At 44.8% G+C, this 13550-nt stretch overlaps 1 protein-coding gene across 2 annotated transcripts in view; it reads right to left on the minus strand.

Annotated features, from left to right (window-relative positions):
* Positions 1-13550, minus strand: part of KIF15 (kinesin family member 15) — a 143667-nt gene that overhangs the window by 10701 nt on the left and 119416 nt on the right. For both annotated transcript variants that reach the window (XM_040431884.1, XM_040431883.1), the window contains exon 31: positions 3330-3405. In XM_040431884.1, coding sequence (XP_040287818.1) covers positions 3330-3405 — 76 coding nt within the window. The remainder of the gene's footprint in view (positions 1-3329; positions 3406-13550) is intronic.

Here is a 13550-nt window from a genome sequence, read left to right on the forward strand (position 1 = left end):
AGCACCCCGCAAATACGATTGCTGGGTGCCGATGTGTGTATAGGCTTGCTGTGACCTAGAGCAGGCCCCAAGCCTACCTTGAGTATTTTTCATTGAAAATATGCTTCAATTTAAAAAAAATTGCAAAAATAAAATCTCACCCACGTTTGTTATCATCGCGACCATAATAAACCTGTACTACACAAATATCATGTAAATTGAATGCTGTAAAAAAAAATAAAAAAAGCCAGAATTGTCAATTTATTCTTAGCCGCCACCGAAAAAAACTTAACATCAAGCAATCAAAAAGTGTCATTTACCCCAAAATGATACCAGTGAAAACTACAAGTCGTCCCGCAAAAATCAAGCCCTCCGTAGAAAGAAAAATATGAAAGTTATGGATCTTGGAAAGCGACCATGCAAAAAGATTTATTAAAGGGAGTCTGTCACCTCCATATGGCCATATACAGCGCTTACATTGTCCTATAGCACACCTATACATGAATGTAATGGTACCTTTGTCTTTACACGCAGAAGCTGGAAAAACGAACTTTGATGTGCAAATGAGAACTCTCAGGTACCCAGGGGCGGCGTTCACTGTGTTGGTGCCCAGGCTGCTCTGCCTTTTTTCATTGTTCCCCCGCCCCAGCCTCTGCATATGCCCGCCCTCCTATTCCCTTGCATCATCCTAAGGTCCGTCCGAGATCCCGCACCTGCGCACTGCCTCCGGGCCGGGGCATGCGCACTACAATGCCCATTGTTGGCACGGCATCGCTTTAACTACTGCGCATGCTCCGGCAAACAGCACAAAACCAGCGGCAATGTGGCGTTTGCCGGCCCGGCGAGGCAGTGGACAGTCGCAGGATCTCGGCCGGACCTTAGGATGACGCAAGGGAATAGGAGGGCGGGCATATGCAGAGGCTGGGGCGGGGGAACAATGAAAAAAGGCAGGGCAGCCTGGGCACCAACACAGTGAACGCCGCCCCTGGGCACTTGCGAGTGCTCATTTGCATATCAAAGTTCATTTTTCCAGCTTCTGCAAGTCTAAAGACAAAGGTACCATAGCATTCATGTTTAGGTGTGCTATAGGGCAATGTAAGCGCTGTATATGGCCATATGGAGGTGACAGACTCCCTTTAAGGTTATATTGCACAAAAATATCAAAACGTAAAAATAAAAAAATATGTATTTGGTATCGCTGTAACCGCACTGACCCAGAGAAATGAGATATTACAGTATGTTATTTATGCCGAAAAATTAACGCTGCAAAATTTATAACGTAAAAACTCAATGGCAGTATTGCTGTTTTGTTTCAGCTCTCTCCCAGAAAGAGTTAATAAAAGTTAATGAGAAACTAAAGTTATGTGTACCCCAAAATGGCACCATTAAAAACTAGTCCCGCCAAAAAAAGCCCCTCATACAGGTACATAGATGGAAAAATAAAAAGTTATAGCTCTGGTCATAAGGCATTAAGGTCATAAGGCACAGACTGGTCATAAGGCATTAAAGAAGCACTTCAGGTCATAGACTCTTTGACCCTTATTACAATGGTACCTTTCTTTTCTGTGCCCCTCGTCCAGATCATGAAAAACAACACTTTTTAAACGTATGCAAATGAGATTCTAAAGGTGCCCAGGGGCGGCGTTACTGGGCGATGTGCCCAGAAAAACACACCTATTTCAGCCCTCTGGGCCGCCCTTCTGTCCTATTATTACCTCCTCCTCCTCTGCCTCCAGCCGGCAGACGTCACGAGCGGCAAGAGAAGAAGTCAGGCTGGGAACTGGCCCGCACCTGCGCACTGCTCTGCCCATTGTGGGCAGAGGAACAGCTTTTCATATTGCGCATGCGCCGGCCAACTAAAGACAGCCGGCCTGCCGTCCTCTGGTGCCGCTCGTGACTTTCACCGGCTGGAGGCGGAGATAGGACAGAAGGGCGGGCCAGAGGGCTAAAAGGGGTGTGTTTTTCTGAGCACATCGCCCAGTAACGCTGCCCCTGGGCACCTTCAGAAGCTCATTTGCATGCATTTAAAAAGTTTTTTTTTTTCATGATCTGGACAAGGGACACAGAAAAGAAAGGTACCATTGTAATGAGGGTCAAAAAGTCTATAACCTGATCTGAGCGGTCTAAAACGAATTAAGAAAATACTTATATATTACTTTATTATAAATATAATTTCCAAATACCTTTCACTAGTTATAATGGCTTGTTTAGTTTTTTGAGCAATCATTAGGAGAAATAAAATGGCCGCCGTCCTATTAGTACACAAAACCTGTCCTAATCACACAGAAGGACGTTATTTCACAACCCTGAGGTAAAGAGCTGCCTCATCCTCCTCTCTGCTTGTCAGGAATTATGATCCTGAATACAGCTTATAAGATCTTCAGCTGAATCTCTGTAGGAATGGAGTTCATGAGGAGACCTGAAGTACAGAGAAGAGGTGGGTGTAATGAGCAGCAGCTCTTGTATGCAGTCTCCATTACCACAGTCTGTCCTGTTCGCCTATCTGCACATTATCTCCTCATGAACTCTATTCCTACAGACACTCATCATTCATCAGACATAGATCATGTTAAACTGTGTTCGCTATCATAATCCCTGACAAGCAGAGAGGAGGATGAGGCAGCTCTTTAGCTCACTGCTCTAAAGTAACTTGTCCTGTGTGATTAGGACAGGTCTTGTGTGTACTAATAGGACGGCGGCCATTTTATTTCCCCTGATTGCTCCCCAGCCAAAACAAGCCATTATAACTAATGAAAGGTATTTGGGAATATATTTATAATAAAGTAATATTTAGGTATTTTTATTTTCTTAATTCTCGGAGAACCCCTTTAAGAAAGTAGTAATGAACCGCAGCACTCCTAGGTCTTCAAGCAATATGTTATTTATTCACCAAAATGTGCGACGTTTCAACCTTACATGGTCTTTCTCAAGCTTGAAAAACTATATCTGAGGGGGGAGATGGAAACAAAATGGCTGACAACCCACAAATTGCACCTGTAATAAAAAAGAGGTTTACACAAGAGCCTCTATCTTTTTTTTTATAAATGAACTGGCCTGAATTACATAGGCAAGAAAATCTGGTAATGCTTCTTTAATTAGTTGTCCAAAATTAATAATCAAATATACAGGGTGGTCCAAAAGTATGGAGACATCTGAATAAATGGAAAACGGTGGTTGGAAACGCCATCCTGTGTATGGCAGGTTACTAAGGGAAAGGGGGAAAATCTGAGGGGCTGTATCCAACATTTTTTATTGCCAATCTTTCAGACTTTTTAAAAATTTCCCCAGAAGTGAAATATTCACAAGAGAACAGTTTTTAAAAAAAATAAAAACAAGCTAATACTAAATACCTTTTCCATTCGTTCAGAAACTTCCTTTTCAATATCTTTCTTTAGCTCTAGCATGTCAGATCTTTTATTCTCGTTGCTAGGAAAGTAGGGAAAAAGTGTTATTTTATTATGTTAATTAATGTAATTTTATAATAACATAACAGTCAGTAGCAAGCAAAACATTTTCTGCATTACAGTATGTCAAGGTGAGCTTTTCCTGCAAACCCGCGCCATCACTTGTGGATGTCGGCTTTATTGTGCACACCACACTAATGGCCACGACCAGAGATAGCGGCCATCCCATTAATGTCAAAAGTGATATTTAAAGGGCCACTTTTTACTAATGTGTATGTAAGATGACTATAGGACACTAATACAGCCTTTGTTTGCCAAACTTCATACGTCCCATTGAATCTAGCGAGCGCTGCCATCCTGGTTACTGTATATTACACACACATGCATGTTGTCCAGATATTATATGCTACCAAGCCAACAGTCTGTATATTATTTCAGGGCAGAAGAAAACTGAAAAAGTATCAAAAGAGAACCTGTAATGCAGTCTGCAGGCACCATGTTATAGAGCAGTAGAAGCTTGATATATATTTTTGTGGAAAAAGATTAGTTATTAGCTTGTAATTTATACATTTAAATCCCTGCTCTTTCTGAACTTAAAACCTCCCCCATATGCAATTATCAGTGACTGACAGCTCTCTCTGTATACACACAAACACAGAATGCCATCACTGATAACACCTCTGCCGTGTACAATTATCAGGATAGAGGAACATCCCCCGGAGCAAGGAAACAACCAGAAGATCCAGATAAAAGTAGATTTCCTATATTTATTTTGCAGATATATACAACGCGTTTCGGAGAGTTATCTCCCCTTCATCAGGTAAAAACTGCATATACACTAACATAACACTTCATACACATATATACAAATAAAAACCACTAAAAAACACCAAAAGCAGGTTCAAAGGGTAAAGGGGCTGTCCATAGGTCTCCAACAATATCCTCAGGTGAAGAATACTAAATAGAAATAAAAAGAATTAAAGGGATATTCCCATCACACACAATAGGGGCATATCGCTAGGATATGCCCCCATTGTCCGATAGGTGCAGGTCTCAGAGGATGGAGCGCATGCGCAGCCGCCCTCCATTCATTTCGGCTATTTCCATCTGCCCCATAGAAATGAATGGGAGCGATGTCTGGGGAGATCGCTGTGTTTAATGCAGTCACGTGACTACGGTCCGGTCCATGGTAACAGGACGCAGGGTGCTCAGGCTGGGCTGGATGGAAAATAATGTATTGCCAGGTCTGAGATAGAATAAATAATTCTATAAATCTTCTATCTCAGACTTAATCATCTCTCTCACAGGGCAATTTTTGCCATCCCATCTGGTCATGGCACTAGTATCCCATGGACCCCTGTTCCTCCCCTTTCCAAACAACCCCGACGCCTCCTTCAGCTTCGCCATACATTCTGTTCAATGGCTTAGGCTTTAGCATCTGGTTGCCTCGGTGACGCGGTACCACGTGACCGCAACACATAGCTCCGAGGCACCTCCTCCTCCATGGCAGGCCCGGCAATACATTCTTTTACAACCAACCCGGTCTGAGCGCCCTGTTACCAGGGCTACCGAGAGTCACATGGCCCTGACTGCGGGCACGTGACCGCATTAAACACAGCAATCTCTACAGACATCGCTCCTGACAATTTTTCTATGATCCTTGTGAATTTTCACACCCTACCACTTTTTATTTCTATTAGTATTCTTCACCTGAGGAAATTGTTAGAGACCTATAGACCGCCCCTTTCTCTCTTTAAACCTGCTTTTGGCGTTTTTTATGTCTGTATATGTGTGTATGAAGTGTTATGTTAGTGTATATGCAGTTTTTACCTGATGAAGGGGAGATAACTCCCCGAAACGCGTTGTATATATCTGCAAAATAAATATTGGAAATCTACATTCATCTGGATCTTCTGGTTGGTTCCTTGCGCAGAGGGATGCTCCTCTATCCTGACGATCTCTAATCTTCTTGGGGAATCAGGCATCCCCGATAAGAACAGCATCTGTGACTACAGACCAACTGTTCGCTTAAGGTTAGCACAACCTTCCAAGGTAAGCCTCTCTTTTGTAGCCCAATACTTACCTTATCGGTACGTTCTCACCCCATGGTGCACCTTTTCTTGTTCACCAACAGACAACGCCTGTATCACTGTGTACAATTATCAGTGACTGACCGCTCTCTCTGTATTCAGGCTTAGGCCTCCTGCATACAACCATAGCGCCACAGTGCCCGTGTTTTGGACCGCAAAACATGGGCACCGGCTGTGTGCACTCCGCATCGTCTTCAATAGGTCCATGATCCACAAGATACAGTGAAAGATAAGACATGTCCTATCTTTTGCGGTGCAGAGGAATGGACATGGAAGCCCTTCCGTGTCTCCGCACCACAAAAGATAGGACATGTCCCATTGTCTTCAATGGGTCTGCACCATGATGCGGAGTGCACATGGCTGATCCCCGTATTTTGTGGTCCGCAACACGGGCACGGCGGCAGTAAGGTTGTGTGCAGGAGGCCTTACACATAGAATGCTATCAGTCACTGATAACACCTCCCCTGTGAATAACTGAAGTAACCGGTAATCGGTTTTCTTTGAGCCTATGACAGCACCCCCTGGAGAGACCGCCTCCTCCTCCTCAGGACAGGAAACAGAACCACTTTAAAAGAGGGTCCACCCCCTCTACCCCCAGTCCTTTTTCAAGAACTAAGGAACATAACATCTTAATAAATCTAATAATTTCTTCATTACTTTCTTTCTCTTTTTTTTTTTTTATCTATTACCTCATAGACAAAAAACTTCATTTGTGTTTTTTTTTATTTTATTATTATGATTAATATTAGGGGAAGGGAATTAACCGGGTGCTGTCATAGGCTCAAAGAAAACTGATTACCAGCAAGAGTAATCAAATTTTTCCCTTTCGCCTATGACAGCACCCCTGGAGATTAGGAGAGAATAATCTAGGGCAGGACAACAGCTTGGAGCACCTTACGGCCAAAAGCAAGGCCCTCATTAGAAGGCAGCTGAAGTCTATAGTGTTTGAAAAATTTATGTGGGGAACTCCAGGTGGCAGCCCTACAAATCTGAAATTCTGATTCCCTATCATTTTTTGGAGAAGCACAGAAGGAGGGTAAAACTATCTCCTGGGAACGGTGAAAATGGAAAGAGACCTCCGGTAAAAAAAAGAAAGATCAGGAGAAATCACCACCCAATCCTCCAAGATCATCAAGTAAGGCTGGTCAATGGAAAGTGCAGCAATCTCACTAACTCTCCTAGCGGAGGTAATTGCTAAGAGAAATGCCAGTTTAAGGGAGAGCATCTTTGGGGAAATCGTACTGATAGGCTCAAAGGGATCTGAAGTGAGAGCTAAAAGCACTAAGTTTAAATCCCAGGGAGGTACCCTATTTTTACAGACTGGGGATAACTTAGATACTGCAGTCACAAACCTCTTAACCCAAGGATGATCAGCTAACAAACTCAAATAGGGCACTTAATGCTGAAATCTACACTTTTAAAGTGCTAGGTTTAAGCTTTTTTCTCTATCCCTCTTGTAAAAAATGCAATATAAGTGGAATGTCTGGAACATCTAGCACACCCACTGATCTATTGGCAAATCTGTAAAAAGCCCTCTCAAATAGATATCTAAAGTGACCTTCTTATGACTCGCCAACAGAGTGGTGATAACATACTCAGAGAGCCCTCTTTTCCTCAAAATTTCCTTTTCAACAGCCAGGTGAATATTTTTTACTTCTGGGTGAAAAATTGGGCCCTGAGCCAGAAGTGCCTGGAATTCAGGAAGAACCCAAGTGGTGGCTATAGACATCCTGCGGTGCCAAGAAAACCAAACCCTCATTGGCCAATCACTATCACTATGACGCTTTCTTCTCTGATCTTCCTGAGGACTCAGCTTTAGAGGGGGAAAGGCAAACGGAAGGTCCCGCTCCCACGTGGCAAAAATCTCTCTCTGGGACACCGCATAAGGCTGAAATCTGATTGAATACCCCCTGGTCTAGGGACCATTCCCCCTGGCATAGATGATGACGGCTGAGGAAATCTGCTTTCAAATTGTCTGCTCCTCTTAGAAAGGATAAGAGAGAAGCTTCTGCCAGATTTAAAAATTTGGTGACTGAGGGACAACAGACCCGGAGCCCTAGTACCTCCCTGCCTGTTGATATAGGCCACTGCCGTCATATTTTCTGAGTAGATTCTGACGTTTCTGCCTCCGATGATCGTAAGACTGTGTGTCAATGCTAACCGGATTGCATTCAGTTCTTTGAAATTGTGAGACAGACAGGAAATTGTCCCAGCTCCCTTGAAAAAGAAGAGACCCCACATGGGCTCCCCATCCGTATGGGCTGGCATCCGTGGTCAAAAATCTGTAGATTCTGCAGATCCATCCACCACCCCAAAGAACTCAGTCTGGGGTGATAGAGATCCCCGCATCCACACATCTGTCCCAAACTTGCAGAATTTGAAGCTGGAGGGGCCTTGAATGATACTGGACCTACTCTTCCCCTGGAATAGCGGCTGTCATGAGACCCAGCACAGACATGGCCTCCCTCAAAAAAAAATTACTGATGAGAAAGAAGGATCTGAACCCTCGACCTGATCAGAAGGGCCTTCTGTAGGGGCAACAGATACCTCCGAGATCTGGAATCTAGGATCATCCCTAAGAAGCTGCACTTCTGACTTGGACACAAACTGGACTTCTCCAGGTTTATATCCCATCCTAGTCTCTCCAGAACTTCCCTTAACCAGGCAATTTGTTCCCTCATATCTGACTTGACCGGGCGACAAGAAGAAAATCGTCTAAATAGGGTATGATAACTATGTCCTTCTCCCTCATGTGGGCCATCACCTCTGCAATGATCTTTGTGAAAACCCTCTGGGCCTGGGATAGTCCAAAGGGAAGGGCCTGAAACTGAACATGTAGGATCTCCTCCTCTAGCTGAACTCCTACTCTCAAAAAACACCTCTCTAATAGGGAAAAAACTTCTGAGATAATGGCCGACTGTCTTGGGGATCTGACCGATAATCTGTAATCACGAATCATTCTATAGGCAACCTTTGAAACCTTAACCTTAAGCCCTCTCCTATAACATAAATTATCCACAGGCTGTTGGAGATACTCTGCCACTGACCTGAAAAGAGAAACAGACGACCCCCCCACTGGAGGCCGGCACTTCTTATCTGCTCCCGCAAACTGTCTAGCCCTCTCTTTCCCCTTGAAACCTTCTCTATTTAACCTGGAACGGAAGGATCTCCTCGGGGGCTGCTGACTGGTGAAGGGAAAGCCCTTTTTTCTATCAGAGGCCTTTTCCAGTAAATCATCAAGGATCAGCCCAAATAAGTATCCACCTTGACACGGAATGGCGAAAAGTTTAGCCTTAGAACTAAAATCCCCATTCCAATTTTGTAACAAAATAGCTCTACGAGCAGAGTTAGATAAGGCGGAACTCTGGCAGATAACCTTATCCACCTCAGCTCCCCTAGCTTTAAACCCCCTTAATGACCAGACCACTTTTTACAATTCTGCACTACACCACTTTCACGGTTTATTTCTCGGTCATACAACTTACCACCCAAATTAATTTTACCTCCTTTTCTTCTCACTAATAGAGCTTTCATTTGGTGGTATTTCATTGCTGCTGACATTTTTACTTTTTTTGATATCAAAATTTACCGAAATTTTTGCATTTTCTGTTGTAAAAGTTTTCAAATAAAACTACATTTCTATATACATTTTTATCTAAATTTATTGTTCTACATGTCTTTGATTAAAAAAAAATGCAATAAGTGTATATTTATTGGTTTGCGCAAAAGTTAGAGCGTTTACAAACTATGGTACAAAAATGTGAATTTTCCGCATTTTGAAGCAGCTCTGACTTTCTGAGCACCTGTTATGCTTCCTGAGGTTCTACAATGCCCAGACAGTAGAAACAGCCCACAAATGACCCCATTTTGGAAAGTAGACACCCTAAGGTATTCGCTGATGGGCATAGTGAGTTCATGGAAGTTTTTATTTTTTGTCACAAGTTAGCGGAAAATGATATATATATATATATATTTTTTTTCCTTACAAAGTCTCATATTCCACTAACTTGTGACAAAAAAATAAAATTTTACTTGAACTCGCCATGCCCCTCACGAAATACCTTGGGGTGTCTTCTTTCCAAAATGGGGTCACTTGTGGGGGTATTTATACTGCCCTGGCATTTTAGGGGACCTAAAGCGTGAGAAGTAGTTTGGAATCCAAATGCGTAAAAAATGCCCTGTGAAATCGTAAAGATACTCATTGGAATTTGGGCCCCTTTGCGCACCTAGGCTGCAAAAAAGTGTCACACATGTGGTATCGCCGTACTCGGGAGAAGTAGGGCAATGTGTTTTGGGGTGTATTTTTACATATATCCATGCTGGGTGAGATAAATATCTCTGTAAAAGACAACTTTTCCCATTTTTTTATACAAAGTTGTCATTTTACAGAGATATTTCTCTCACCCAGCATGGGTATATGTAAAAATACACCCCAAAAACGCATTGCCCCTACTTCTCCTGAGTACGGCATTACCACATGTGTGACACTTTTTTGCAGCCTAGGTGCGCAAAGGGGCCCAAATTCCAATGAGTATCTTTACAATTTCACAGGGCATTTTTTACGCATTTGGATTCCAAACTACTTCTCACGCTTTAGGGCCCCTAAAATGCCAGGGCAGTATAAATACCCCACAAGTGACCCCATTTTGGAAAGAAGACACCCCAAGGTATTCCGTGAGGGGCAGTTCCTAGAATATAATTTTTTTGGCACAAGTTAGCGGAAATTTTTTTTTTTTTTCTCTAAGGCTACTTTCACACTTGCGGCAGGACGGATCCGACAGGCTGTTCACCATGTCGGATCCGTCCTTCCGCTATTTCGCGCTCCGTCCGGCGCAGTCCTGCATGTCCGACTTTTTAGTCCGGCGGCTTTCGCCGTGCACCGCCGGAGCTCCTCCCCCGTCCCCATTATAGTCAATGGGAACGGAGCGGCGGTCCGGCGGCACAGCGAAATAGCAGAAGGACGGATCCGACATGGTGAACAGCCTGTCAGATCCGTCCTGCCGCAAGTGTGAAAGTACCCTTACAAAGTCTCATATTCCACTAACTTGTGACAAAAAATTAAATTTTACATGAACTCGCCATATGCCCCTCACAAAATACCTTGGGGTGTCTTCTTTCCAAAATGGGGTCACACGTGGGGTATTTATACTGCTCTAGCATTTTAGGGGCCCTAAAGCGCGAGAAGAAGTCTGGAATATAAATGTCAAATTTTTTTTACGCATTTGGATTCCGTGAGGGGTATGGTGAGTTCATGTGAGATTTTATTTTTTGTCACAAGTTAGTGAAATAGGAGACTAAGAAAAAAAAATAAAATAAATAAATCAATTTCCGCTAACTTGTGGCAAAAAAAAAAAATCTTCTATGAACTCGCCATGCCCCTCAAAAGTGATCTTTATCGCGCCGCAGCGATTTTACTGTGTTTTTGCAGTGATCAGAAAAAAAAAAAAGATTGTCACTGCGGTGGGGCGGACTGAACGCAAGTGTGCGCACAAGATCAGGCCTGATCGGGCGAACACTGCAATTTTTGTAGAGCCTATAGAACATGTCCTATTCTTGTCCGCAATTGCGGACAAGAAAATAAATTTTCTATATAGTTCTGGAAATGTGCGAATACGCAAAATGCGGAAAGCACATTGCCGGTGTCCGTGATTTGATGATCCGTGGATCCGCAAAACACTGACGGACGTCTGAATGGAGCCTTACAGGGGGGTGATCAATGACAGGGGGGTGATCAGGGGTTAATAAGTGACAGGGGGGGGTGTAGTGTAGTGTGGTGCTACTTACAGAGCTGCCTGTGTCCTCTGGTGGTCGATCCAAGCAAAAGGGACCACCAGAGGACCAGGTAGCAGGTATATCAGACGCTGTTAACAAAACAGCGTCTGATATACCTTTCAGGGGTTAAAAAAAAAAAAAAAATCGCATCTACAGCCTGCCAGCGAATGATCGCCGCTGGCAGGCTGTAGATCAGCTTGTTTACCTTCCGATCCTGTGTGCGCGCGTTCACAAGAAATCTTGCGTCTCGCGAGAGGTCGCGCCGATGCGTCCAGGAGAAATAACCCGGCTGCCCGCAGGACGCATCCCTGCGTTAGGCGGTCGGGAGGTGGTTAATGAGTCTGCAGAAGCATCGGCCAGGAAATACAGAGCATTATATATAGTAGGGAAAGAGGATATTAACTGCTCCCTAGGGGTACCCCCTGTTATTTGAGCCTCCAGCTCCCCCATCCACACTTTTAGGGATCTAGCAACAGAAGTGCTGGCAAGAGCAAGTTTAAAGGCCGCCGAGGCTCCCCAATTCTTTTCTAAATAAATTTCTGCTCTTTTGTCCATCGGGTCTTTAAGACAACCCATATCTTCAAAAGGAAGCGCAGCTCTTATTTTTTTAGACATCTTAGCTACTGGGGCATCAAGTTTTGGGGCCCTATCCCAAGGGCAGAAACTTCTTCATCAAAAGGATATTTATGTTTCACAGAGGAAGGAATGAAAAAACTGCCTATCAAGTTTTTTCCACTCTTTAGCAATGACTGCCTGAACATTTTTATGCACGTCAAAGACCTTCCTTCTCTTGGGCCCAGACGCTCAGAGTCCTGAACTGACTGCGGTGGCTTCTGGTCATCTAAGCCCATGGTAGCTCTTACTGCTTTGACTAGGGAGTTAATGTTCTCAGCATGAAAGAGCGGCTTCCCTGCGGATTCGTCATCAGAGTAATCATTAGATCAGTGTTTCCCAACCAGTTCATTTTTTTGGTGATCAGTAGTATGACTCCTTGGGGTCCGATGTTTTTGATATTAATCTGTCCGGTTAATATTGGTTAACTAAGTGAAAACTGGTAAGCCCCTAATCCAGCAGCTATACCCTCAGCCTGGAGAGAGAGACTGCCAGTTGCGTGTCCAAGTAGTGAGAAAAGGCAATGTCCAACAAGTGGAACCAACAAGCCAACTACCCAACGGGGCAAACAAAGTCTGGAAACCGTGTAGAAAAAACAATGAATGGGTGGGTGCTGTGTCCCCCAAGGAAGAGCGAGAAAGATTTTACTGGTAAGTTATACAAAAATCTCGTTTTCTCGCCCATTTTCCTTGGGGGACACAGGAGACCTTGGGACGTTTGAGAGCAGTCCAAGAGGGGGGGGACCACAGCTCCAAGGCGAAGCACCCGAAGGCATCAAGGAACCGCCGCCTGCAAAACCAGGCGGCCCAAGGCAGCATCCGCCGAAGCCCGAGTATGCACCCTGTAGAACTTGGTAAGGCGTGCAAGGAAGACCAGTGGCCGCCTTGCACAATTGCGCGGCCGAAGCCCAATGTCTCAAGCCCAGAAGACACCGACCGCTCTTGTGGAATGAACGGCGACAACGAAGGCAGAACCCTGCCCATGGCGCGGTAAACTCAGCAATAACCATTCTGATGAAGCGGACGAAGGCCACCCTGGAGGTCGTCAAACCGTTGCGCGGACCCCCTGGAACCACAAGAGTCCGAGCGCCGACAAGAGCCGGTGATCTCCAAGTAAAACTGCAAGGGCCGTACAACGTCCAATCGGTGAAGTGTCCGTTCCCGGAGGTGGGAAGGGGAGGACGATGGCCTCGTTGAGATGAAAGACAGATACCACCTTCAGAAGGAACGGGATAGAGAACAGCCCTGTCCTGGGGAAGGACAGAAGGCTCGGAACAAGAAGGGCCGCCACTCAGACACCCGTCTGAGAGACACGACGGTTAAGAAACACAACCGTACAGGACAGAAGGAGTAGAGAGAACTTCTGTAACGGCTCCAAGGGAAAGCCTGGAGTGCCGAGAGCCCAGTATGTAGTTCCCAGGGCGGTGCCGGGGGACAGTACAGAGGAACCAATGAGCACACCGTGGAAGAAGATCTTGACAGGCCCAAGAGGGGCCAGGGAACGCTGGAAGAGGATGGACAGCACCGACACTTGACCCTTCAAGGAACAGAGTCCCAGTCCCAGGTCCAGGCCGGACTGGAGAAGGACAGAACCATGGGGAGAGAAAGGCAGAGTGGGGGAATGCCCAGCTTCCCACAGAACCCCAGGTATGAACTCTAAGTCCGATAATAGATCCTGGACGAAGCACGGCCGG

Source organism: Bufo bufo, chromosome 5 (assembly GCF_905171765.1).
Source record: "Bufo bufo chromosome 5, aBufBuf1.1, whole genome shotgun sequence".
NCBI lineage: Eukaryota > Metazoa > Chordata > Amphibia > Anura > Bufonidae > Bufo > Bufo bufo.